Here is a 23,752-nt window from a genome sequence, read left to right on the forward strand (position 1 = left end):
ATCAGACTGCTTTGGACCAGGAACAATGTCCGTGACCAAGAGTGCCACCTGTGCCATCAGGATCCTGTTGTTGGTTGTGGTTTTCATAGCTGGTAATCAGAAAATCCTAGCTGCACTCGCTGTCGTCCCTTACTTGATTACAGTGAAAGGCTGCAAATATCAAAAGAGTGAATATGGATTTGTAACGGATAATTGCACTAACATGCCTTCATAAGTGATTTAGAAGTTAGGGGTGGGAACACTTGGCTGTATTGTAGACAAGTTTTTTTATTGCTTGAAATCTGTTCACCTTTTATACAGTGAAGACACTATTTTAATTGGTCTCTTGAGTGGTTGCTTCAGTATCTGCTGTCACTATGTTCATAAGCAATTCTTTCTGGATAGTGACGTAAAGAAGTTGATTTTTGCATAGTAACATAAGCAGAAAAAATGAATAGCTTCAAAATGATTAGCAGAGAATTTTAAAGCTTCTTCTGTTTTCCAGCTTATTTAAAAGTGGGTGTTCAAACAAAGATTTTGGATGCATTTATTTTTTTCTACAAAATTTAATATATGGTGCGGTGTGGTTTTTATTAAATTAATTTACATAATCTAGTGTGTTACTTGATTTGTTAGGAATAGTAACACAATATTCAAATTCATTTTCTTGTACAGAATTCAAGAATTAAACTGACATGACTAATTTTTCAGAATCCATTTAATATTTGCTCTATGAAATTTCCTTCTCTTTGTCTTAAACTGTGTTGTACTGCAAGTAGGTATGGTGCAAATTTAGTTTAAGTTGGGAAAACAAATCTCATACTCCCAGTCACTCCCAGTATCTTTTACCTGTTTGTTATAAAAACCATGCTGATATTTGGTAGTCACATTTGCCATCTAGGTCTGCCTTTCCCAACCTCAGGCTGTCCAGATGTTTTGGACTATAATTAATATGGTAGTGGTGGCTGGGGATGATAGTTGTTGTAATCCAAAACATCCGGAGGCCACCGCATTGGAGAAGGCTTACAAATGGGCGCACTTCTGAAATTTGAACGGAGTTTGTGCATCCATATATCATTCAGTTCTTGAAGACAAGTATTTTTCTATCCTCTTAAGTGGATCTCAGCTTCCCTACTTGAAATTAAAGTTTGGTTCCAGAATAGGGGCGTTCTTTTGTGTTGTTTTGCACAGTATTCTATTTTCTGCACTGTAAGGTAGCAAAGCTCTCACCAAGCCTAGTTTGATAACTGTTTGAGTCATATTTAGAAGAGCATTCTCCATATGCATCCAGAATTCAGGGCTACTGAAAATTTGGGGTTCTGCTACTTTTAGGAAGGAGTCTAGCCTCTTCCTCATATAAATCAAGCCAACTGCATAATATTAGATATTGAGAGCACTGAATCGTCAAATCAGAAGCCTTTCAGATGGAGTTTGCCCCAACTGATACCTGACAGGGAGGCTGCTTTGAAATCTTTCAGGGCAACAAGAGCCTTCTCCTGCTCCCCCACCCATGTGAAAGACAATTCCACAAACTAGATGGTAGTGTTCAGCCTCTTCCGTGCTACACTTTATAATTCCTTGGAAGAGAGTATCTGCTTTAGCCTCTCCTGTTGCATTTTTGTTACTGTTGGGTAGTTTTCCTCAACAAAAGCAGTATTTAATCACAAAACACCCTGTGTTGGATTAGCGTTCCCATTTCCACTTTAGTTGGTTAGTACGAATGCTATAAGCAACATCTAGCAAGCAAAAGTGCCACCCTGGGTTCCTGCTGGAAGGGCAGGATATAAATCAAATAAATAAATAAATAAAATTGGCTCTTTAATTTTGAAACATAATGCTGCACATTCATTCTTTTGGGAGTTTACCTATGCTATTTAGTCATACATATAATATAGCCAATGTTGAATTCTCTCTCTGCAGATTTTGGTATCACATCCCTTGCTGAGCCTTACAATACTGTTTGGAAGCTCAAAAGTTAATTGTGCAGTTACCATTTTTCCACTGAAAGTGGTCATGGAAGAGTATTCTTTAATTCTGGAAACTATATAACGGATATTTCCATTTTGCAGTTGCTAATGAAATATGTTCACCCAGATGAGGCTAAGAAATCTGTCAATGTAGACAGGTGTCTGTGCATGTGTCACTTGCTGGACCATTTTGTATAAATCTGATATGCACCAAGAATGTCAATGCTTTGTGTAGTCATACTGCTGCTTGGTATGGGATATACACTTGAGTGCAGATCCCCATCCACATTCAGGAACAACTAGTCACATATCCTTTTAAAAAATTGTCTAGAGTTGGACAGGAGCCTATTAGGGGCCACTGAGGACACTGTTTATTATGTTTTATATTACTCATTGTATGAAGTTCTAGAGATACACTCCTAGCTGCATTTCATATCATGTTTACTGGTATGAAAAACTTCTGAGATTTGCCAGACCAAGATAAATATATTACATGAAAGCATTATTCTGCAGTCAAGCACAAAAGATCAAGAATAAATTCATACATTATACCTGCTGTAAGAAAGAGGTCCAGTTTGGTGTAATTTGCACTACCTGTTTTGTTATGACCTATGGCTTTAAACAAATATATAGAACTGCACTGTGCTGTTAACTTTAACCCTAGCAGGGAGGTAATGCTTTAGTACAACCAGCTCTAGAGTGGCACTTGAGGCAACCAAGATAATGGCCAGCTCAGTTGTACATCTTCCAGAAGTTCAGGTTCCATTCTATATCACACAGTTAGTATTTAAAAACTTACAACTAAGTAAAGGCACAAAGGTAGTAAGTAGCAGGTCAGTTCATCTGCCTGTATTGTGCAAAAATCAAGCTTTAGATAATTGGATATGGACAGCAGTATTCAGGCATAGTGCCTTAGAACTGGACAGAGAAATTGGCATGCTTCCCTTTTGGGTGAAAAGTTCACTTTTGAATTAACTTGGCTCATGCTTTTTTCAAACTTGCGAATTATTCTTCCAGTGGCACTCGCTGCTTTTGAAGAAATCACGTGGAGGCTGAAAGAAAGAGTATTTCTGGAGGCAAACAGCAAATTTGGCGGTATTCTGGCTTACAGCACTGACAAGGGTTTATTTGCTTTGGGGTGCCACCTGAGAACTCCTTACAGGTAAGAATCTAGTCAGTCAAGCTTCACTTACAAAGTGAGTCTACTCCCCCCCAACTCTCTTCAGAAATCAGCCACCATTTCTTCTGTATTCCACAGTATATGTTGGCTGAATTTTCATCAGTGCTTATTCTTAACTCCCTATTATTCCATTCATGCTCAGAAGGGGAAAGGAAAAGAAGAACAAAGAGAGAAAAGTAAATAAAATATAAAACTGGAGGAAAGAACAGCAAAAAACAAGGGAAGACAAGGCAAAAACAGAACCAGAGTAAATTCATTCAAATGACCCCTTCATTATACAAAAGACCTTGTTGTATAGATGAAAGGAAAAAAATTAAACTATAATTTTAAATAAGTTCTAATTTAAATTATTCATCAAAATAATATATATATAAATAAAGATAAAGTAAATGGATAAATGCTGTCACTCTCATTCCAGGAATTAATGAACAAGGCCCATTTTTCAGTAAAATGATTGCTTTGTTGGTATTTTAATACTCTTTTCTGGTAAGTCAGTTTAACCATATGGGTCACTTCACATATTTTTCTTAGCCAAATGATCAAAGTTGGACTGTTTTTATTTCACCATAGCTGAGCTATACAGATTCTAGCGGCAGTCAGCAGAGTTGAGACCACTTGTAAATTAACAGGCTCTACCTCTTCTTTCAATATACACAGTAATGAAATTTTTGGATTTTTACGTAGATTGTACCCTAGTTAATTGTAGCAAGTACTGAGTTCGAAAGGTTAACAATTTTTTTATACCTCCAAAAAATATGTAAGAAATCCGCTCTGAACTTTTTACATCTCCAGCAAGGGATATTGGTTTGGTATATTTTACTTAACTTGTGAGATATCATTGGTAAACTGTTTTGAAAAGGTTTTCTTTGAGTGGAGCTTTTAAGCAGACTTTGAATAGTTCTAAACAGCCAGTTCCGCTCTGCTGGTGGAATTGTAAGGAAGGCTATAGTTATTAAGATCTTTTCCCCATTTGGTCTGATAAGTAGGTCAAGTTCAGTGTAAGTCTACATCTGCTAGTATTGTATAGATTTTACTAATGGATTTGTTAGGCATCATGCTCAACAGACATGCTTCAAATGGTATATGTGCTCTGTGTGGACCATATTTATTATTTGCTCCACTATATGTTGTAATTGAAGATACTGGAAAAATGAATAAATCTACTAATTAGTTGATTGTAAGAAATAATATGGCCTTAAATGATCCAATTAGTGTAACCTAACATCTCTCCTCAAATTAAAACATTAATAGTATACAAATTTACATTATAATGGAGGTACTGGCAAAAAAACATATGTGGGGGGAGAGTTTAATCTCTCATTTAAATACTTAGTTTAGATGATTTAAAACAGGGAGAGTAAAGCCGTTGTCTTCCAGATGTTGGTACTCCAACTCCCATAAACTCCAGCGAGCATGGCCAATAGGGATAATGGAAGTTGTAGTCCAGCAACATCTGGAGGGAAACTGATTAGCCACTCCCGGTTTCTAACATCCCCAATTCATTTGGATTTTAAGAATGCTGTTTTTAGAACTCTTAAAGAGGGAATTCTAAAAAATGAGGGCTGCTTAAGAGTATAGACTGTGAAGCAGGAAGTCCACAATTTTAAATTTAAATAGTCTAGGATACTATAGGGTGTGTATACTATAGGGTATAGACAGATGAAATGGGGTCCAAGGGAAGACAGACAGTCAGATTACCCTGCGTGAGCTGACTGCTGGAAAAGCAGTTTCTGAAGATAGAGGGGGAAAGCATTACAGAAGTACATGCATCTCTAGTGCTAAAGTTGTGTGATAGTGGCCTGTGTGCTTTGTATTGCAGCCTAAATTCCCATTTCAACAATTTCTATTTTAGATGATGTAATTCTTACGCATCTGCCCTTCAGACGGAATATGTCATTTAGTTCAGTCTGGTACCAATAAAATGTGTACAATCAGCATTGTGCCTTGCATCCACCTCTATTATAGCATAAGGAACTGTAGGAAGCAGCATTTTGTAAATGGGCTTAAAATATATTTAGAAGGCTATTACAGGTTAGTAGAGAATGTCAGCCTTCAAAGCAACTAAGCTCAAAAACAACCTTGTTGGATCATTTCATTGTAATGGCCTTTGGATACATACAACAATGTTGTGACTGTGACTGATACTCTACAATCTTTTTTCTTCTGCAAGCACACCACATGAAAGTATCAAACAGCAAACAATTTTATTACATGCAAACTACTATTTAAATCATCATAAAACAATTCAGAATCTTGGGTATGAATTATCTTTTTAATCACAGGTGCTATTTAAATCTTGTTTTAATTGCACTATTGCTTTCAGATATAATGAATCTACAATCTTCTTTGCCAGATTTATTAAACATATTTATGTGGAATTGTCCCTGTCTGCAAAATTCTATGGTTTTCGGCTTTTATATATTTATCTTAGTTTATCGATTTGAAAAGAAGTGTTATTTGCTTGAAATTCCACCACATAATAAAGCTATGATAGTCCCTGATGTAAGCTCAGCTGTACATTTTCTTGCAATGTCACTGTAAGTTACTGCCCCAAGTAAGCCTACTTTCCTTTTAAAGGGCAAAGCAGCCCAGAAATTCTGGTTTCATTTTTCTTCCACATTTGCTACCATAGCCTCCACTGCATTCCAGTCAAGCTTGCTAAGGATGCTGCTGGTACTTTCAGATACGCTGTCCATGTTGTTAAGGCTGACAATGGAACATTCATCTTCATGAGGCAAAGACTCCTGTGGAGAAAGAAGAAGTATAAATGAAGGCGGTGGGCAGGGATGTGTTCTTACCAGCCTGCCTAAGATCCCTAAACTGTCCCACCATCTTATACCGACATCTACAAGAACAAATGTTCCCACACCACCTAGTAAGCTCAGCCATCACCTGAGAGGACCCAATTTCTCCTCTCCCCTGCTCTTTTCTTTACATTATTTACATTCTACCAAAATCCTTATTTTCTCCTGTGGCTCCTGGAGTGTATTCAAAATATTCAAACTAGAAACTCCTTTGGAGGAGTAGCCAGGTCCCTGCTTGTAACAGCTGCTGAAGGGACACGAGTTTGGCTGTGTATAATGGCAGTGGAGCAGAAATCATAGGGAGTTTCTGTGAGACCACTCTATCTCAGCTGCTTCTCCTCCCCTCCTCCACATCCTGGCAGAGACAGCTTGATTGTAGTGTGGACACACACCCTGCATGACTTGGGCTGTTGAGCCTGTATTGCAACCCCACCTTTGCAACAGACTGGGGAAGGCACCCTGGTACCACCAGAGCTAACAATGCAGCTCTAGCATTGCTTCTGCTTGCCTCTCATCCATGCAGGGCAGCTGGGGAAAAATGCTGTGTGCACAGCAGCCTCCAAACGAGTCCCTCACAGATGCTAAAGTGGCCACTATTACAGCACTGGGGGAGAAGGGTTCCAGTGCCCCAATCCTGTTTCCCAACAACTGTTTACTACTACAGCCTAACCTACAGCAGTTGAGATGTTGAGTATGTACACGGCCCTTCAATGGCAATCCCAACAACCTTCCCAATTGGGGATTGTGATTAGCTTCTCCATTGATTAAAAGGCACCAGTGGCCAGGAGCTTGCAGGGTGTATTCTTTCTGGGGTAGGGTAGTAAAGTCTCTCTAAAAGTAGGCTCAGTCATAAGATGCAACCACAGATGAAATACCATATACAGGTCTAGTTGCCTCTCCTCAAAAAGAATATTACAAAAACAACAAGGGCAAGGAGCGGAAGCAACTCCCCTATAAGGGAAAGGTTACAACATTTGAGGCTTTTTTGTTTACAAAAAAGGTGGGTAAGAGGAGAGATGATGGAGGTGTATGAAGTTATGCGTGGTCTGGCTAAAGTGGGTAGTGAGAAGTTCTCTCATAATATTAGAATCTAGGGTCTTCCAATGAAGCTGCATGTGGGAAGACTCAGGACAGACAAAAGAAGGTTCTTCATGCACTACATAGTTAAACTAACTTGCTCTCACACGATGTAGTGATGGTCACCAACTTGAATAGCTTTAAAAAGAAAATTAGACAAATTCATGGAGGATAAGGATATCATTGCCTCTGAATACCAGTTACTAGAATTCGCAAGTGAGGAGAGCGCTGTTGCAATCAGGTCCTGCTTGCAGTTTCCCACAAGCATCTCACTGGCTACCATTAAGGCAGGATGCTGAACATGAGAATGCAGGATGTTCCTCATGCAGGGAAACTAAGTCAGGGAAGCTCCACAAGGAGGTCAAGCTAATGTCATCAACAAAGAGCAACCCAAAGCCAATCTCAATAATGAACTTGAACACCATAGCTGACTGCCTTCAGGTGGCTGGTGCAGGATGGCATATGCTGATGACACCCAACTCTATTCCTAAATACCATCTGAATAAAGTGTGGTTGTATGGAAACTGAACTAGTACCTGGGTGCAGTGGTGGGCTGGAGGAGGGACAATAAACGGAGTGTGACTACTGGTATGATGGAGGCTCTGTGGTTGGAACGCTGTCTGGATCTGTGAAATAGGTCAGTTGCCTGTTCTGGATGGGGATGCACTCATAGGTATTGAGCATCTTTGTCACTGGAGGCCCAAGGAGCTTCAGTGTTTAGCAGCACGTTCTGCTAGCTTTGGCTGTCTGGCTTAAAATTCACCTGTTTACCCAGGCATTCTTTAAGTTGTGATCCAGTTATGTTGATGAATTAATCTGATCTACTGATTTGTGATGGATTTTATATTTGTTATATGGATACAATTTTACTGTTGATTTTATGCTGTTCGCGCCATTGTTTTTCTTAATGTTAGAAACTTTTGGAAATAATAATAATGATTAATATATTGGGTCCTTGCCCCGCTTTGAACTGCTGACCACCTGCTTCCTCAAGATGCTCACCAGAAAAACTGTTTTGAGAGTTGCTGTCACCTCCGCTAAAGGGCTTTCTAAGTTGGGGGCATTAATAGCAGACTGTCAATTTAGGGCGTTTTGCCGGAACAAGGTAGTTGTCCAGGACTACCCACCTATTTGACCAAACTTGATTCTGCCTTCCATAGGACTCATCTTCAGCCCCCATCCCATACATCTGCAGGAGAAGGCATGGCAAAAGTTAGATGCTTGGATGGTGCTGCACTTTTACCAATCAGGCACCCAGAAGTTTGTTTTGTGTCCTTCCAGGACACTGGAAGAAAAGACTTTGTTCCATATCCTGCTAGTTACATGACTGTGTAGCCTTAGGCTATCATTCAATGGGGGAAGTACCACCTTTGGGCAACATGACACATTCTATTAGGGGGCAGCTGCCACTGCAGCCTTACAGGGAAATGCATTCACGAACAAGCTTTGTAGACAGCTATATGGTCTTTGCACTTTCGCAAAGATGAAGAATTAGTCACTGCTAATTGTGTTTTCCATCCTTACCTTGAAGTGGGAATTAGAATTGCTATACAATATCCGTTGGATCTCATCGGGAATGCTCCAAACACTCACGGCATCTTCTTCACTCTCCCCACTGATATGAGTCACTGTGTCAGTGGCTTGGAGCTTTCTCTGACACATTGCCTTTCTTGTCAGGTCAGAAGCTGGAAGAGAGCAAATTCCTTATTTGCAATTATTTCCTTCAATTAGTTCTTGTTAAATGTATTCTACATTCTACATAAATTCTGTAACCTCTACTTCCTCAAGTCAGATTTGCTAGTGCTTTCCACCAGTCCCATAATATCTAATATGGGCCTGGCTACTTGAGTCCTCTCATTGTGTTTTACTCACCCTATTAATTACTCTATAGGCACCTCTGTCATAGCGCAGTTTGGACCCACTGTTCTCTTCTTACGGTTTAAGTATAGGAGAAGAGATGCATGGAAATTAATCCAGTACAAATGCAAGCATCAGTGTATGCAGTATCAGAGACGGAACAGTTTGTTTTTACTGTAAAGGGGTTTCTTCATGGATGTCTCCAAGTGGGTATTGTAGCTCCCCCCCATAGCTCAGAGACAGGAAATGCTTCAATAGATACTTGTGCTCTTCTCCTCTTGCTGAGTTCATTTCTTGGAAAGCTCCAGAAGTCAGCCTCAGGAGAAAACTCAAAGAGGAAAACATAGAACATATGAATTTGATAGAAACTAAGCGGGTTATGAACATGGTCAACCAACCAACAACAAACCAAGCTGAAAAAGGTCATGGCACTCAATGACTCCGTCCCCTCCACCACAATACTGCAAGGATGGGCCTTAGAGACCTCTTGTCATCCATGAAGAAACACAGTTTATGGTAAGAACGAACTGTTCCTTCTCTCATGGATGACAGAGGTCTCCAAGTGGGATGTACTAAAGCTGCAGACCTAGGGTGGGCCAGATGCAGGCAGGATGTTGTAGAATCCTGTGCCCAAATGAAGCCTCCACCTAGGCATAAAAGTCAATTTTGTAGAGTCTTGTGAAAGTAGCAGGATTGTAGATTGATCTACAAATATCTACTAGTGGAGCATTTGTGGAAAAGGCTGCTGATGTGGCTGCGGACCTGATGGAGTGTGCTATAATATATAAAGGTGAAGGTAGGTGAAGGGCCTCGTACGTTAATAAGATGCAGGCCCTAATCTAACCAGCTAAAGTTGGAGAAGACACTCGCTTTCCCATGGTGGCAGGATGGAAAGACACAAATAGTGAGTCAGATTGCCTAAAAGGTTCAGTTCTGTTTGTTATGGACATTTGTATGTGCAGAGATTGTCAGCGTTCTGAGATGCGTGTGTGTCAGTGTGTGTATTTACCTAAGTAGCAGGCTTTTACCCTGCATTTAGATCACTGAGACTTAAGATTTAGTAAAATAAGAAAAGCTACTTTATAGAAATACATAGTAGATAGGAAAGGCATACTTAGTTCTAACTAACTAAGTGGAGGTGCAATGCCCAGACATGGGTATTGCCCTCATGGCTCAGGAGAGAGCAAAGACAAAGATGACTCCTCTCTGCTCGGATGGTCGAAGAAGACGAAGGAGGGGCAGATAAGCTTCTCTGAACATATCAGTTTACAATGGAAGGAAGTTAGTTAGAGAGGAGCACAGGTAAAGGTAGGCAAGCCTAGCCAGCTGGAGAACCCTAACTCTATCTTCCTTCTAGAATACAAACAGAACCCAAACAGGAGTTGCTCTTGCCCCACTTCCAACGCCCCTTCTCAATGAGTGTTTGGTTCAGCCCACGGGGTTCATCTTGTCTCGCAGCTTGCAGTATCTGACTTTGCCCAGCACCTTCATAAGAGTGTCTGCAGTCATGTCTTCCGTTGGACAATACTCCATCTTGAGTAGTCCTCTGCTGTAGGTATCTCTAATGAAATGGTGCTTCAGGTCTATGTGCTTGGTTTGTGAACTCACCCCTTCTGACTCCATGAGTCTGATGCATCTTTGGTTGTCTTCATGCATCATGACAGGCCCAGGTACAGAGATGCCTAAATCTTCAACAGTTCAAGCAGCCACATCAACTGTTTCCTTGCTTCAGAAGCTGACACATACTCTGCTTCTGTGGAAGAAAGTGCTATAATCTCTTGTTTCTTACTTGCCCAGCTGATCACTGAATCTTCATAGTAGAAGATGTTTCCACTGGTGGATTTTCGATCTGTAGTGTCTTCAGCCCAATCAGCATCTACATATCCCACTAGTTTGGGGTCTCGGGTAGCTGCTAACTTCAGTTTCATGGTTGCAATGTCCTTCAGATATCTTGCCACTCTCTTGATTGCTTCCCAGTGCTTTTTGGTTGGCTTGTTTTTTGGCACAGGTATCCCACTGCTAACACCACATCTGGCCTGGTACCAGTGCTGATATACAGATGTTTTCCGATGGCTTGTCGATAGCTCTCATGGTCTTCCCATGGTTGTTTGTTCTGCTCTGGTTTCAGGTATCCTACTTCCATTGGAGGAGGTGCTGGATGTGCATCCTTCAGTCCTAGACTCTCGAGAAGGTCTTGGATCTTTTGTCTTTGACTCAGCAAGAAGGATCCACCATCTTCTTTCAATTTGTATTCTGAGGTAGTGAGTGACATCACCAAGGCACTTCACTTCAACCTCCTTGTCGAGATGATTCATTAGTTGTTGCTTGTCCAGTGGTTCTTGATAAGCCAACAGTAGATCATCAACATAAATCAGTAAGTAAGCCCATATGTTGTTCCTCAATCTGCTATACAGGCATGGCTCTGCCCTACCTTGTACAAAGCCTTCTTTCAAGAGCATTTTGCTCAGTTTCTCATTCCAGGCTCTGGCAGCATGTTTCAGTCCACAGATGGATTTTTGAAGTTCACACTCTAGGGTTTTTTCCCCTGGAACTTCAAAGCCTGGTGGTTGTTGCATATAGATTTCCTCTTCTATTTCTCCATGCAAGAATGCTGTTTTTATATCCATGTGCTCCACCTGTATGTTCTTGTTAGCAGCAATAGAAGGGTTCCTGATAGTCATCTGTTTGACTATTGGAGCAAATGTTTCATGTTAGTCTTGTCCACACTTTTGAGAGTATCCTTTGGCTACTAGTCTTGCCTTGTATTTCTCAATGTTTCCTTCAGCTTCTGGCTATCCTTCCTTGAGGTAGCTTGGTCAGTGTCCAAGTTTTATTCTTGTGTAGAGCTTCCAGCTCTTCTTTGGCTGCCTGCTTCCACCTCTCGGCTTAAGCTTTGGGGAAGGCTTCAATCTCTTTCCAGGTCTATGGCTCTGGAAGTTCATCTTGTACGAGGTAAGCAAGTCTGTCTGGTGATACACTTCTGTTGGTGCGTTCAGAGCATCTGGGTGCTGGTGCTTCAGATGCCCCTACTGGCTCTGATGCCTCTTCTGGCTCAGACTCCTCGCCTTCCTCTGCAGGTGTATTATTGTTATGCCTTCTGTTGTGGAAGAATAACTCCGTTTCTTCCTCCATTTCTCTGTCATCTGTTTGGTGTGGTGCCCCTTCTGGTTGGTGTGTGCACTTTCCTTCATCAAAGTGGACAGCTCTGTATACTCCAACTTCGCCAGTTTTCGGTATCCCTTCTGTGTTGAAGAATATCCAATGAATATTACTTCCTTGGCAGTGTTGTCAAATTTTGACCTCTTTTGTTTCAGGATGCGTACAAAGGCCTTGCAGCTGAATACATGCAAATGAGACATGCTTGGGGTCCGAACATGTCACAGCTCAAAAGGTGTTTTGTTGGTTGCAGATGACAAGTCAGTTCTGCAGATAGGTGGCAGTAACTGCTGCTTCCCCTCAGTACTTCTGTGGTAACTGTGCATCTTCCTCTGGTTCATATGTTCCATGACCCCATTTTGTTCTGGACTACAGACGACTGTAGTCTGGCGCTGTAAGCCTTCCTTGTGTATAAAGTCTTGCATAGCCCTGGACACAAATTCTCCTCCATTGTCTGATCTCATAATCTGTGGCTTTCTGCCAAATTTGTTGGACACAATTCTGACATAGTCCGTCAATTTTTGAAGTACTTGACTCTTCTCTCTCAATAGGTACACTGTAGTATACCTTAAGTAATCATCTATGAAAGTCAGCATGTATAAATTTCCACCCTGTGATGGCATTCTCATGGGTCCACAAAGGCCAGTGTGAATTAATTCTAGAGGTTTTGTAGTTTTGCTTTCACTTTTCTTAAGAAATTTTGGTTTCATACTTTTTGTCTTTATAAAACACTCACATTTTTCTGTGGATTACACTGTCCTATTTTAATGCCTCTAGTCAATTTTTCCTTCTCTAGAGCACTGATTTTGGCTAAGCTGGCATGTCCCATTCTTCTATGCCAAACATGTAAACATCCAGAATCACAAGTTTCTTTGGCTGTATTTGCATGCATAGTTTCAAAATATTCCAAATGCAAAAGTCCATTTTTCAATTTTGCAGTACTACATACTTCTCCTTGATCTAAAACTTGGCAAACTTTGCCACTTAGAAAAAGTTCACCTCCAAACTCCATTATTTTAGTGGCACTTATTAAATTATCTTTAAATGCTGGAACAAACAGGCAATTTTTCAGTTCAAGCTCTGTGGCACCCTCTGGTGTTTTGCAAAGTAGCTGCATTGTGCCTATTCCTTGAGAACAGAACACATCTCCAGAAGCAGTTATTACATTCTGTGTATGAGATATAAAATTCGTAAACAAATTTTTATCATTTATTAGATGTGCACCTGCTCCAGTGTAAATTAAAAATCTGGTTTTATAATCATAATTCTTTTCATCAGATACATGGTAACTGGAATGCTTCATTTTAGTCTGGCCATATGTTTTTCTTTCAGCTTGCCTTTGTTTAAAATCAACTCTCTTGTCTCCCTTCTATGGCAATCTCTTTGTTTTTTTTTTACAATAATTTTTATTCAAATTTTCATAAAACAAAACAAAATCATAAAACATTCAAAGACAAAAAACAAAACAAAACAAAAATGATTAAACAAAAAAATAAAATGTTGACTTCCCATTTGTCGCAGGTCAGTTATAGGTCTACAATATATAACAATCCTGTCTCTTAAATTATATTATAAAATCACTTTCCTCCAGTAGTTATCTTAATTAATCATCAAATCTCATAGACATTACTTTATTCTTTCCACAAAAAGTCAAAGAGAGGTTTCAATTCTTTAAGAAATATATCTATCAATTTTTCTCCATATGGCAATCTCTTTGAAGGTGATTAAGAGATTTGCATTTGAAGCAACTCTTCCTGTGTTTTTCAGTACTCTGCTGTAGCATCATGGCTGCATCCTGCCGTTGGTCGCTGTTTCTGCCCACAGTAAAATTTGCTTTTTCAGACAGCTTGTTCCTGTCTCTCTTTGTAGTCCTGATCTTTCACATATGATATAATCTGGTCCAGGTTCTGATCTGTCTGTTCTAGTATGCAAGCAGTCACTTGATGACATTCATTTGGAGATGCCAGGAGTATTACTTTTTGTAAATGTTCATCTAACAATTTTCCACATCTTTCTAATTCTCGGAGCAGACTTGTAAATCTCTCCAGATGTGTATTCAGATCGTTTATATTAGATTCTTTCAGCATGAACAATGACTTACAGAGAAGCATCACATGATTTTTAGATTTTCTCTGATACATTTTCCAACTTTTCCCATATTTCCTTCACATTCATACATCCCATGTTAACATTTAGTGCCTCATCTGATAAAGCAGAAATAAGAAGAGACTGCTGTGATGTTCCTATATTAATGTATATATGGTAAGTGTTGGTTGTTTAGAAGATATATGGTAAGTAGTGAAAGAGGAGGGGGAGTGAATGGGCAGTAGAATGCTAGATGATTGGCTGAGTGTTTAAAATGGCTGAACGTATAAAAGGAAGAGTGAGAGTGGAATCAGGGGGGGAGAAGAGAACTGAGTGGGTTGCTTGGTGGGGTTGGAGAGAGTGTTTTACCAGGAGAGAGTGGAGAAGGAGGGAGGTGGAGTTCGGATTAGTATTGAGTAAAACCATATGCTTATGTGCCTTAAGAAGAAATCTTGTTAATCTTGTTAGCTTTGTTATCTGTAATAAATACTTAATTTGGTTTACCAAAGGCCTGATCCTTGGCTGGGGTTTCACAGACCAGAAGGGAGGGTAAGGTAATGACCAAGGCTGAAGGGGAACTGTAACAAATGGTGGCAGCGGTGAAGAGAATAACAATACCAGTATTCAGAGTCTCTGGGAATACTAGTATTGGGACGTTACTGGTGGTTGCCTAGCAGGGGGATCTGTTGAGATCTGTGCTAGAGCGGGGAGAGAAACCATAAGAGAGGGCGGTCCGGACTGGTGGAGTCCCTGGTGCTGCCTAGTGACAGGCAGTAGCCACGCGCAGGTAGGAACCTGACAGGGAGAGCCAGGGAAGGACGCATCACAACTGCACTTTGGCATGCTTACACCTCCGTATGATGAATCACCAGAAATTTTAGAATGTGAGGTGAAAGCTGCTTTTAAAATACTTGGAAGAAACAAATCACCAGGAACAGATGGCATACCAATAGACTTGCTACAAGCTACGGAGACCGAATCTGTACAAATTTTGACAAAAATTTGTCAAGAAATATGGAAAACTAAATGATGGCCCACAGACTGGAAGTGTTCAATATACATCCCAATTCCAAAGAAAGGGGATCCCAGGGAATGCAGTGGTTATCTAACTATTGCCTTAATATCCCATGCAAGTAAAGTATAATGCTCAAGATTCTACAACAAAAACTCTTACCTTATATGGAGCGAGAAATGCCAGACATCCAAGCTGGATTTAGAAAGGGAAGAGGCACCAGAGATCATACTGCAAACATATGTTGGACAATGGAATGGATCAAGGAATTTCAGAAGAAAATCACACTGTGCTTTATAGATTACAGCAAAGCCTTTGACTGTGTAGATCACGAAAAACTATGGAATGCTTTAAAAGAAATGGGGGTGCCATAGTATATGATTGTTCTGATGTGCAACCTATACTCTGCACAAGAGGCTACTGTAAGGACAGAATATGGAGAAACCGACTGATTCCCAATCAGAAAGGGTGTGAGACAGGGGTGTATTTTATCACCCTATTTATTTAATCTATATGCAGAACATATCATACGGAAAGTGGGATTGAACGAAGATGAAGGAGGTGTGAAAATTGGAGGGAGAAATATCAATAATTTAAGATATGCAGATGATACCATACTACTAGCAGAAGCCAGTAATGATTTAAAACGAATGCTGATGAAAGTTAAAGAGGAAAGCACAAAAGCAGGAAACAACTAAAGTAATGACAACAGAAGATTTATGTAACTTTAAAGTTGACAATGAGGACAATGAACTTGTCAAGGATTATCAATACCTTGGCATAGTCATTAACCAAAATGGAGACAATAGTCAAGAAATCAGAAGAAGGCTAGGACTGGGGACGGCAGCTGTGAGAGAACTAGAAAAGGTCCTCAAATGCAAAGATGCATCTCTGAACACTAAAGGCAGGATAATTCAGACCATGGTATTCCCAATCTCTATGTATGGATGTGAAAGTTGGACAGTGAAAAAAGCAGATAAGAGAAAAATCAACTCATTTGAAATGTGGTGTTGGAGGAGAGCTTTGTGGATACCATGGACCACGAAAAAGACAAACAATTGGGTGTTAGAATAAATTAAACCAGAACTATCACTAGAAGCTAAAATGATGAAACTGAGGTTATCATACTTTGGACACATAATGAGAAGACATGATTCACTAGAAAAGACAATAATGCTGGGGAAAACAGCAGGGAGTAGAAAAAGCGGAAGGCCAAACAAGAGATGGATTGATTCCATAAAGGAAGCCACAGACCTGAACTTACAAGATCTGAACAGGGTGGTTCACGACAGATGCTGTTGTAGATCGCTGATTCATAGGGTCACCATAAGTCATAAGGCACATAACAATAACAACAACAACGTCTCCAGGATGCAGTGGCTTCTTCATCTGCTGCTGAGAGTTCAGGATCAGTTAGGACTCCATGCAGATTCTCCCCTTCTAGAAGCGAGGTCATTCGAAGACTCCAAATTGCATAACTGTCATTCTTCAGCCTTGGGATGCTTGTCTTAAGTGTTGATTCTTCAGCCATGGTTTCCTATATTTTGTTCCGCTTTGCTTTCTCCTTTTGATCTCTTTGTAAATCACACACAGTACTTAGTCTTTTTAGCTTTCAGGCACAACTTGCTATTCAACTTAGGTTCCTGGGCAGCCATAACCCTTTGTTATGGAAATTTGTATATGCAGAAATCGTCAGCGTTCTGAGATGCGTGTGTGCCAGTATGTGTATTTACCTAAGCAGCAGGCTTTTACCCTGCATTTAGATCACTGAGACTTGAGACTCAGTAAAATAAAAAAACTATTTTATTTATAGAAATACATAGTAGATAGGAAAGGCATACCTAGTTCTAACTAAGTTGGAGGCGCAATGCCCAGACATGAGTATTGCCCTCATGGCTCAGGAGAGAGAGCAAAGACAAAGATGTCTCCTCTCTCCTCGGATGGTTGAAGATGACGACAAAGGAAGGAGGGGCAGGTCAGCTCCCTGAGCATATCAGTTTACAACGGAAGGAAGTTAGCTAGAGAAGAGCACAGGTAGGCAAGCCTAGCCAGCTGGAAGACCCTAACTCTATCTTCCTTCTAGAATACAAAAAGAACACAAACAGGAGTTGCTCTTGCCCCACTTCCAACACTGTTAATATACACCTTTAGTGCACGACTGACATCTAAAGAGTGCCACACCTTCTCTCTGGGATGAGAAGGGTGAGGACAGAAAGAAGGCAAGATTAATTCCTGCGACCTATGAAAATCCATGTTTACCTTAGGAACAAAGGCTGGGTTAGTGCATAGCACCACTCTGTCTTTATAAAAGGTACAAAGGTGTTTTTCAACTGATAGAGCCTGTAACTCTGACACCCAAGTGCTGATGTAATGGGTCCCAAGAAAACTGTTTTAAAAGATAGAATCTCCAGAGGAACTGTTCTCAGTGGCTCAAAGAGGGGCTTCTGCAAGGCAGATAGGACTGAGTGCAGACTCCATGTGGGAAAATGGTGGTGAACAGGCGGGCGGATAGCTGTAGCTCCCCAGAGGAATCTCTTTAGTAACATGAGCAGCCAGAGAACTGGATGCCTGCCCTTGCAAAACAGACAAGGCTGACACTTGTCTTTTCAAAGTGTTACGACGTGTACCCTTCTGAAGACTCTTGGTTGACCCCTTTTTTATTATACCACAAGAAAAAAAATCCACGTCGCCTGGTAACTACTAATGGTCGATGAATGTCTAGCTGCTAAGATGGTATTCACTACCTCTGAAGAAATTCCCGACCTTATCAGTTGCTGGCGCTCAATTTCCAGGCAGTCAGCTGAAGCCACTGAGGGTTTGGATGGAGCAGAGGCTCCTGATGAAGCAGGTCTGGGCACAATGGGAGATAGAATGGTGGCGACATGTCCAGCTGGATGATATCCAAAAACCATGGACATCTTGGCAAATAGGGAGCTATCAGCACCACTCGAGCCTTCTCTGACTGAATCTTTTTGAGCACCCTGGACAAAAGAGGAGTTGGAAGAAATGCATAATGCAGGCTCCTTAGCCACGGAACCACCAGAGCATCCAGCTGCTCTGCCCTTCGACTCAGGTAGCAAGAGAAGAAGCATTGCTTCTGGTGGTTTTCTTCAGAAACAAACAGGTCTACCCTGAATGTGCTGAATCTTGCCTGGAGAGAATGGAACACCTTCCTGTTGAGGGCCCATTCCCCCAGGAACAGTCTGCTGCTACATTCAAGTGACCCTGGATGTATTCCGCCCTGACTGAAGAGATGTGCTGCTCCGCCCATGAAAGCATGGCCATCACTTCTATGTGGAGAGCCATCAACCTAGTGCCCCCTTGTCTGTTCAAGTGGGACCGAGCTGTTGCGTTGTCAGTGCGAATCAGTACAGTAGGGCCCCACTCATACGGCGGGTTACGTTCCAGACCCCCGCCTAAAAGCAAAACCTGCCAAAAAGCAGAACTCCGTCAATAAAATGGTGTCCGATGCCCAAAAAACACTGTAAAAGTGGAACAAGCGCCATATGAGTGGGGCCTTACTCTAATTGAAAGCCGCCATATTAATGGAACACCGAAAAGCGAGCCGCCAAAAAGCAGAGCCCTGCTGTACATCCGGATACCTGAGAGAGTGGACAAAGTGGCGGAGGGTCAGATGTGGTGCCTGAAGCTCCAGCCAGTTGATACTTCTGCGTGTCTCTATTGGCAACCTGTATGTACTGGCTCTGACAATGGGCTCTCCATCCTCCGAGACTTGCATCATTAGTGATGAGGGAACGAGGTAGATCCTGTAGAGGGACGCAGAAACGCTGTCAATGCCCACCATAGAAGAGAATTCTTTACCTGCCAAGAGACAAGCACTTATCAGTGCCTGTAGTGCGCAATGTCTTCCTGGTATCAGAGGAATGGCCATTGCAGTAGGTGAGAATGTAAGTGAGCCCATGGAGTTATTCCTATTGTGGAGGCCATCATGCCTAACAACTTTGCCAGCTTCATCACATCAGCCAACATCACCCGAGCCAATGAAACCACCATGGTTGTGACATTGTGGATCCTCTCTGGTGAGAGGGAGATGGACTGGTGAATAGTGTACAGCCATGCTCCCAGGTGCTGTAGCTGTTGGGATGAACTGAGCTGGCTCTTTTGAGTGTTCACTAAGAAGCTGTGGTCCTTTAGGTGAGCCAACATTATCTGGACATCCTTCTGAGCCTGATGGAGAGACTTGGATCGAATCAGGAGATCGTCCAGATAAGGATATATATGCAAGCCTTGCATCTGAAGCCCGGCTGCTAATGCCACCATCACTTTGGTAAAGACTCTTGGTGTGGATGCCAGGCCAAAACATAGGGCTTTGAATTGATAATGGCCTCCATTGCAATAAAAATGTAGCAGTTGTTGGTGCACTGGAAAAATGGGAAGATGTAGATAGGCTTCTTTCAAGTCCACTGATGCTAGGAAGTCGTGGGGCTGAAGGGCCTCCCTTATGGACGTAAGGTTCTCCATCTTGAACTTCTGCTGAATCAAAAAACGGTTGAGGAATTTGAGATTGAGTACTGCACACCATGTTCCATCCTTTTTCCCCACCAAGAAAACTACTGAGTAGAGCCCTGAGAAAAATTCACCGGAAGAAACTTCCTCGATCGCAGAGATGTTCTGATAAGTGGCGAATCTCACTTGAGACTGCTTGTTGCTTCACGGTGGAAGTGGAAACAGGTGAAGGAAGGAACCTGGCAGGTGGATACTCCGACAGCTCTATCTTGTATCCATCACTGACAATCTTCAACACCCACTTGTCCTGAGTGGTAGCCTGCCAGCAATGGAAGAACTGGCTGAGTCTTCCCCCCACTGGCGGTAGCACCATAGAGTCAGAATCGCTACTGGTTCTGGCATCCGTCTCCCTTGACTGTAAGAATTCCTGGAGAAAGTGGTTTGTTGAGGCTTGTTGCTTGTTCCTCAATCTATTCCAAGAGGAATAGTGCATCCAGTGCTTCAACCAAAGGTGCCTGTGAGCAACTGTCGCCGTTGCCATACCCCTGCAAGAAAATTGAGTGGAGTCCATAGTTGCATCCACTATAAATGTCAAAGATCTGGAAACCTTTAGCAGAGTTTTCCTAACCCTAGCCGGATCCTGATCAGCATTATCTAGCAGGTCTTCCACCCACAGCAATGCCGCCCTAAAAACTGAAGCTGCAATAGAAGCCCGGATTGACAGGGCATTAGTGTCATGAGATCGTTTAAGGGTCGTATCTGACCTTAGCTCGTAATGGTGGGCACTACTTCTCTGCTCGCTGCTGCCACCGCCACTTCCTGTAACCCCGCAGTCAATTGGACCACCTCCGTGGACTCACTACCTGGGAATGTTTCCAATCCATGGCAGCTTCTAAAACAAGAGCCTGATGAAGTTCCCTTATCAGGGTCATTAGTGTGCACAGATGGCTTTCGCAGTAAAATGGTGGGAAGACTGGGAACTGATCATGGCTACTGCCCAAATTTTTTAGCATGTTTTTTCCTTGATGGTTGCCCCTTAGCGTTGAGTTTATCCATCGCGACGAAGAAAGGATGGAGGCCAGCAGAAAATGCAAAGTAAGTCTGACTAGCTTTTCAAGAACAGAAAGGTATAAGAGGTAAGTCTGACAGGGTCTTTTTTTTTTTAGAAAAGAAAATGGAAATGAAAGAAGATAAAGGTATAGCCTTTGTGAGAGGAAAAGTATCTCCTTCAGCTGTCAATAAGGAATTGAAAAAAGGAAAGGTTCTTTTTTTTTTTTTTTTTGAAACAACAACCAGAACAAGGGGAGGACAGAGAAGCACAGGGAACAATGAACAAAGCTAGGAAAAACATGGAAAAAGGAATAGCCCTCAGTGAGAAGAACAGAAGAACCAGATAGGATTTTCTCCGAGCTGAGACAGGAAACAAACTGAGGCAAGAGGGGAGGAGCATAATTATTTGTTGAAGCGTTTCCTGTCTCTGAGCTGTAAGGGGAGCTACAATACCCACTTGGAGACCTCTGTCATCCATGAGAGAACTGACCATCCCATCCTTTAACATTCTAACAAGATGAGCTATATGCAATATATGCTTCTCAACACCGTAGATCTTAGTGTTATTGTACAAAGTCAAAAGCCTCCAACCTAGGATCAAAGGATCACAGCACAAAGCTCTGCTCCAGCTGCTACTCTTACATAGCCTCCTCCATGTTGTGCTCCGTGCTGTTGGAATTGACAGTGATGATCACTGGTCATGCTACCAAAATGTATAATTACCAAGTATGTATTTATCTAGTTCATTATTTTCAAATGCTATATAAATAAAACATTCTTAGTTCCCCCAAACGTTCTTCTATGGCTCAGGAGGTTCTGCACAGGCACAGAAAATGCTTTTGAATTTATATCTATTGTTACAAGTTCTGGACCCTAATACAGTTTACACAGAGTTAGCCACACACATGCAACACAGGTTTTTAAAGCTTCTTTGACAGATGGACAAGCTCAATGAAGTTTGCAGGCCTCGGGGAAGTTGCGTAGCACTGTGCTTGTCTGACCAAGTTCTGGAAAGCTCCCCAACCCAAGCAGACAACAACATAAAAACTTTTATTAACTAGCTCTATGAGTTAAACCTCTAACCCATGTCTTTTTGACTTCTTTGGCTTATAATGAAAACGGCACTGGAATTTGTCCAATAACAAACCTTGACTTCTTAAATGAAGCCTCGGACTTGACCATTGCTTCTGCTGTCTTCTGATTTTCCACCACATTTCCCCTTGACGGGATTCTGATGCCTTTCTTCTGTAAGGAGCCTGGCATAGTCGTCCTTAAGCAGAAAAGAAAACAAAACAGAAAGGTGGCTTTCCCAGGTATCATGCCATCAGGTGAGTTATAGTGTGGCCTAGCATCCGAAGGCAGGAATGCACAGGAGTCACGACTTGAGCTGCTCCTTACAGTCCTTACTCCATTCCAGACAAGGCCAAAGGAGGATATCTTAGCAGTAGTTGCATAGTGAATACACAGAAAAAAAACCCAGAAAAACAACTGCATACAGAAGAGCAGCAAAATACTGATAATACCTGTAATAAAATCTTGACCATTTCTCAACATCATAAATTCAACAAGTAGAAAATAGTCTTAGCAATATGCGTATGGATAAATCTGACAAGAGAAATGAACATATAGGTAGCCCCCTAACTGTTGCAGCTCAACCATCACCAGGCTGTTAGGATCTGGATGCCAGAGGAGGTCCCTGGGGCAGAAGATCTGGCCTCGTTGGCAACCTCCCTGGATCTATGACTGACAAGCTCAGGCAATCCGAAAACCATGGAAAGTGCAGCCAGTATGGGATGAGAAGAATCAGTTGAGCACATTTCTGGCAGAGTTTCTGGAGAGTACATCCCACCAGGAGTAGAGGAGACAAGGTGTAGAGCAGACTGCTTGGCCAAGGAGCCAGAAGAGTGTTGACTACCTCGGCTTTCATCTCATGATAACCTGTGAAGAAGTGGGGAAAGCTGAGCATTCTGACTCGAGGTGAACATGTCTACAGTCAAAGGACGAAACCTATGTTGCAACTGGCAGAAAACCTCAGAATGAAGTCTCCACTCCCAAGGTATCCCTTGTTGCCTGCTGAGCCAGATCACTTGGATACTCATCTCACCACTGAGATGCTCCATCCTGAAGAAGTGTAGGTGATGCTTGGCCCAAGTGAAAGAAGAATCGTCTCTTTTTAAAGACTTGTCAGTCAAGTACCCCTCAAAAGCAGAGAACCAATGAGAAAGAAGCTAGTTGTCTCTGCCCTGCGTTAAGCTTGAGGCCCAAATGAAACCCAACCTGTAGAAACTCATGGTTAACTTTATTTTGAGGATACCATGTGGCAAAATTGCGTTATGCAGACTTGTAGAATCGATTTGTGGAAGGCTGACAGGATGCTAAGATGGTGCCAATCATGTCCTGCAAGAGATCAGCCTTCTTCACCACTCAATCACCAGAGTTGTTAATCTCAGCTAGTCTGGGTCTGGATGGTTCAAGAGAGCCTTGAGACAGCATGGGTAGATGCACTGGAAGATGCCATGACAGAGTAATTTGCAAGTTACTTATTTCCACCCAATATGGCTGACTGGGCCAGAATGGGCTAACTCTGCTATAATGTGTTCTTACCAGACTGCTATAGTGTGTTCTTATATTTTCCATGACTCACAACAGTGGAGGCATTGGTGGAAAGGTGAACAGGAGACCTGACAGCTCGGTAGAGTGCTGAGCCAAGGTCTGTAATGGCACCTAACTAGAGAATGTTAGGCTACAGTAACTAGATAAGATCCAGTCCTTTGCACAGTTAAGACCTCACATCCCTAACAAGGGATATGTAGCCTGACAAATACTAGACAACTTGCTAAGAACCCACCAGCACTGCATCATATGGTCATCTGGAAACATTCAAATTCCCATTTAAACAGTAAACTAGTTGCATGATTAGGCAGCTAAAGGTGAGAGTGCACTGCCTACATAAATAAGTTTTAATTAAAAGAAGACTTTGCAAAAAAACTCTGAAAGTTGAATTTGATGAATCCTTGAATGAAGGGAACATCTCAGTGACAACTGTCTTCAGAAGCCAATCAGAAAGAGAAGACATGCACTTTCATGGAATCCACAAAGGCTAGAGTGTTCCCTTGCT

The 23,752-nt window shown here is 41.7% G+C and overlaps 1 protein-coding gene across 1 annotated transcript in view; it reads right to left on the minus strand.

Moving 5' to 3' along the window:
* Nucleotides 1–5,384: 5,384 nt before the first annotated feature.
* CPLANE1 (ciliogenesis and planar polarity effector complex subunit 1) overlaps nt 5,385–23,752 on the minus strand; it is a 132,938-nt gene continuing 114,570 nt past the window's right edge. The window contains exons 37-40 of the mRNA XM_061608417.1: nt 21,782–21,904; nt 8,532–8,692; nt 8,135–8,196; nt 5,385–5,870 (exon numbers count right to left, since the gene is read on the minus strand). Coding sequence (XP_061464401.1) covers nt 5,750–5,870; nt 8,135–8,196; nt 8,532–8,692; nt 21,782–21,904 — 467 coding nt within the window. The 3' untranslated portion in view covers nt 5,385–5,749. The remainder of the gene's footprint in view (nt 5,871–8,134; nt 8,197–8,531; nt 8,693–21,781; nt 21,905–23,752) is intronic.

Source organism: Rhineura floridana, chromosome 1 (genome assembly GCF_030035675.1).
Source record: "Rhineura floridana isolate rRhiFlo1 chromosome 1, rRhiFlo1.hap2, whole genome shotgun sequence".
Taxonomy (NCBI): domain Eukaryota; kingdom Metazoa; phylum Chordata; class Lepidosauria; order Squamata; family Rhineuridae; genus Rhineura; species Rhineura floridana.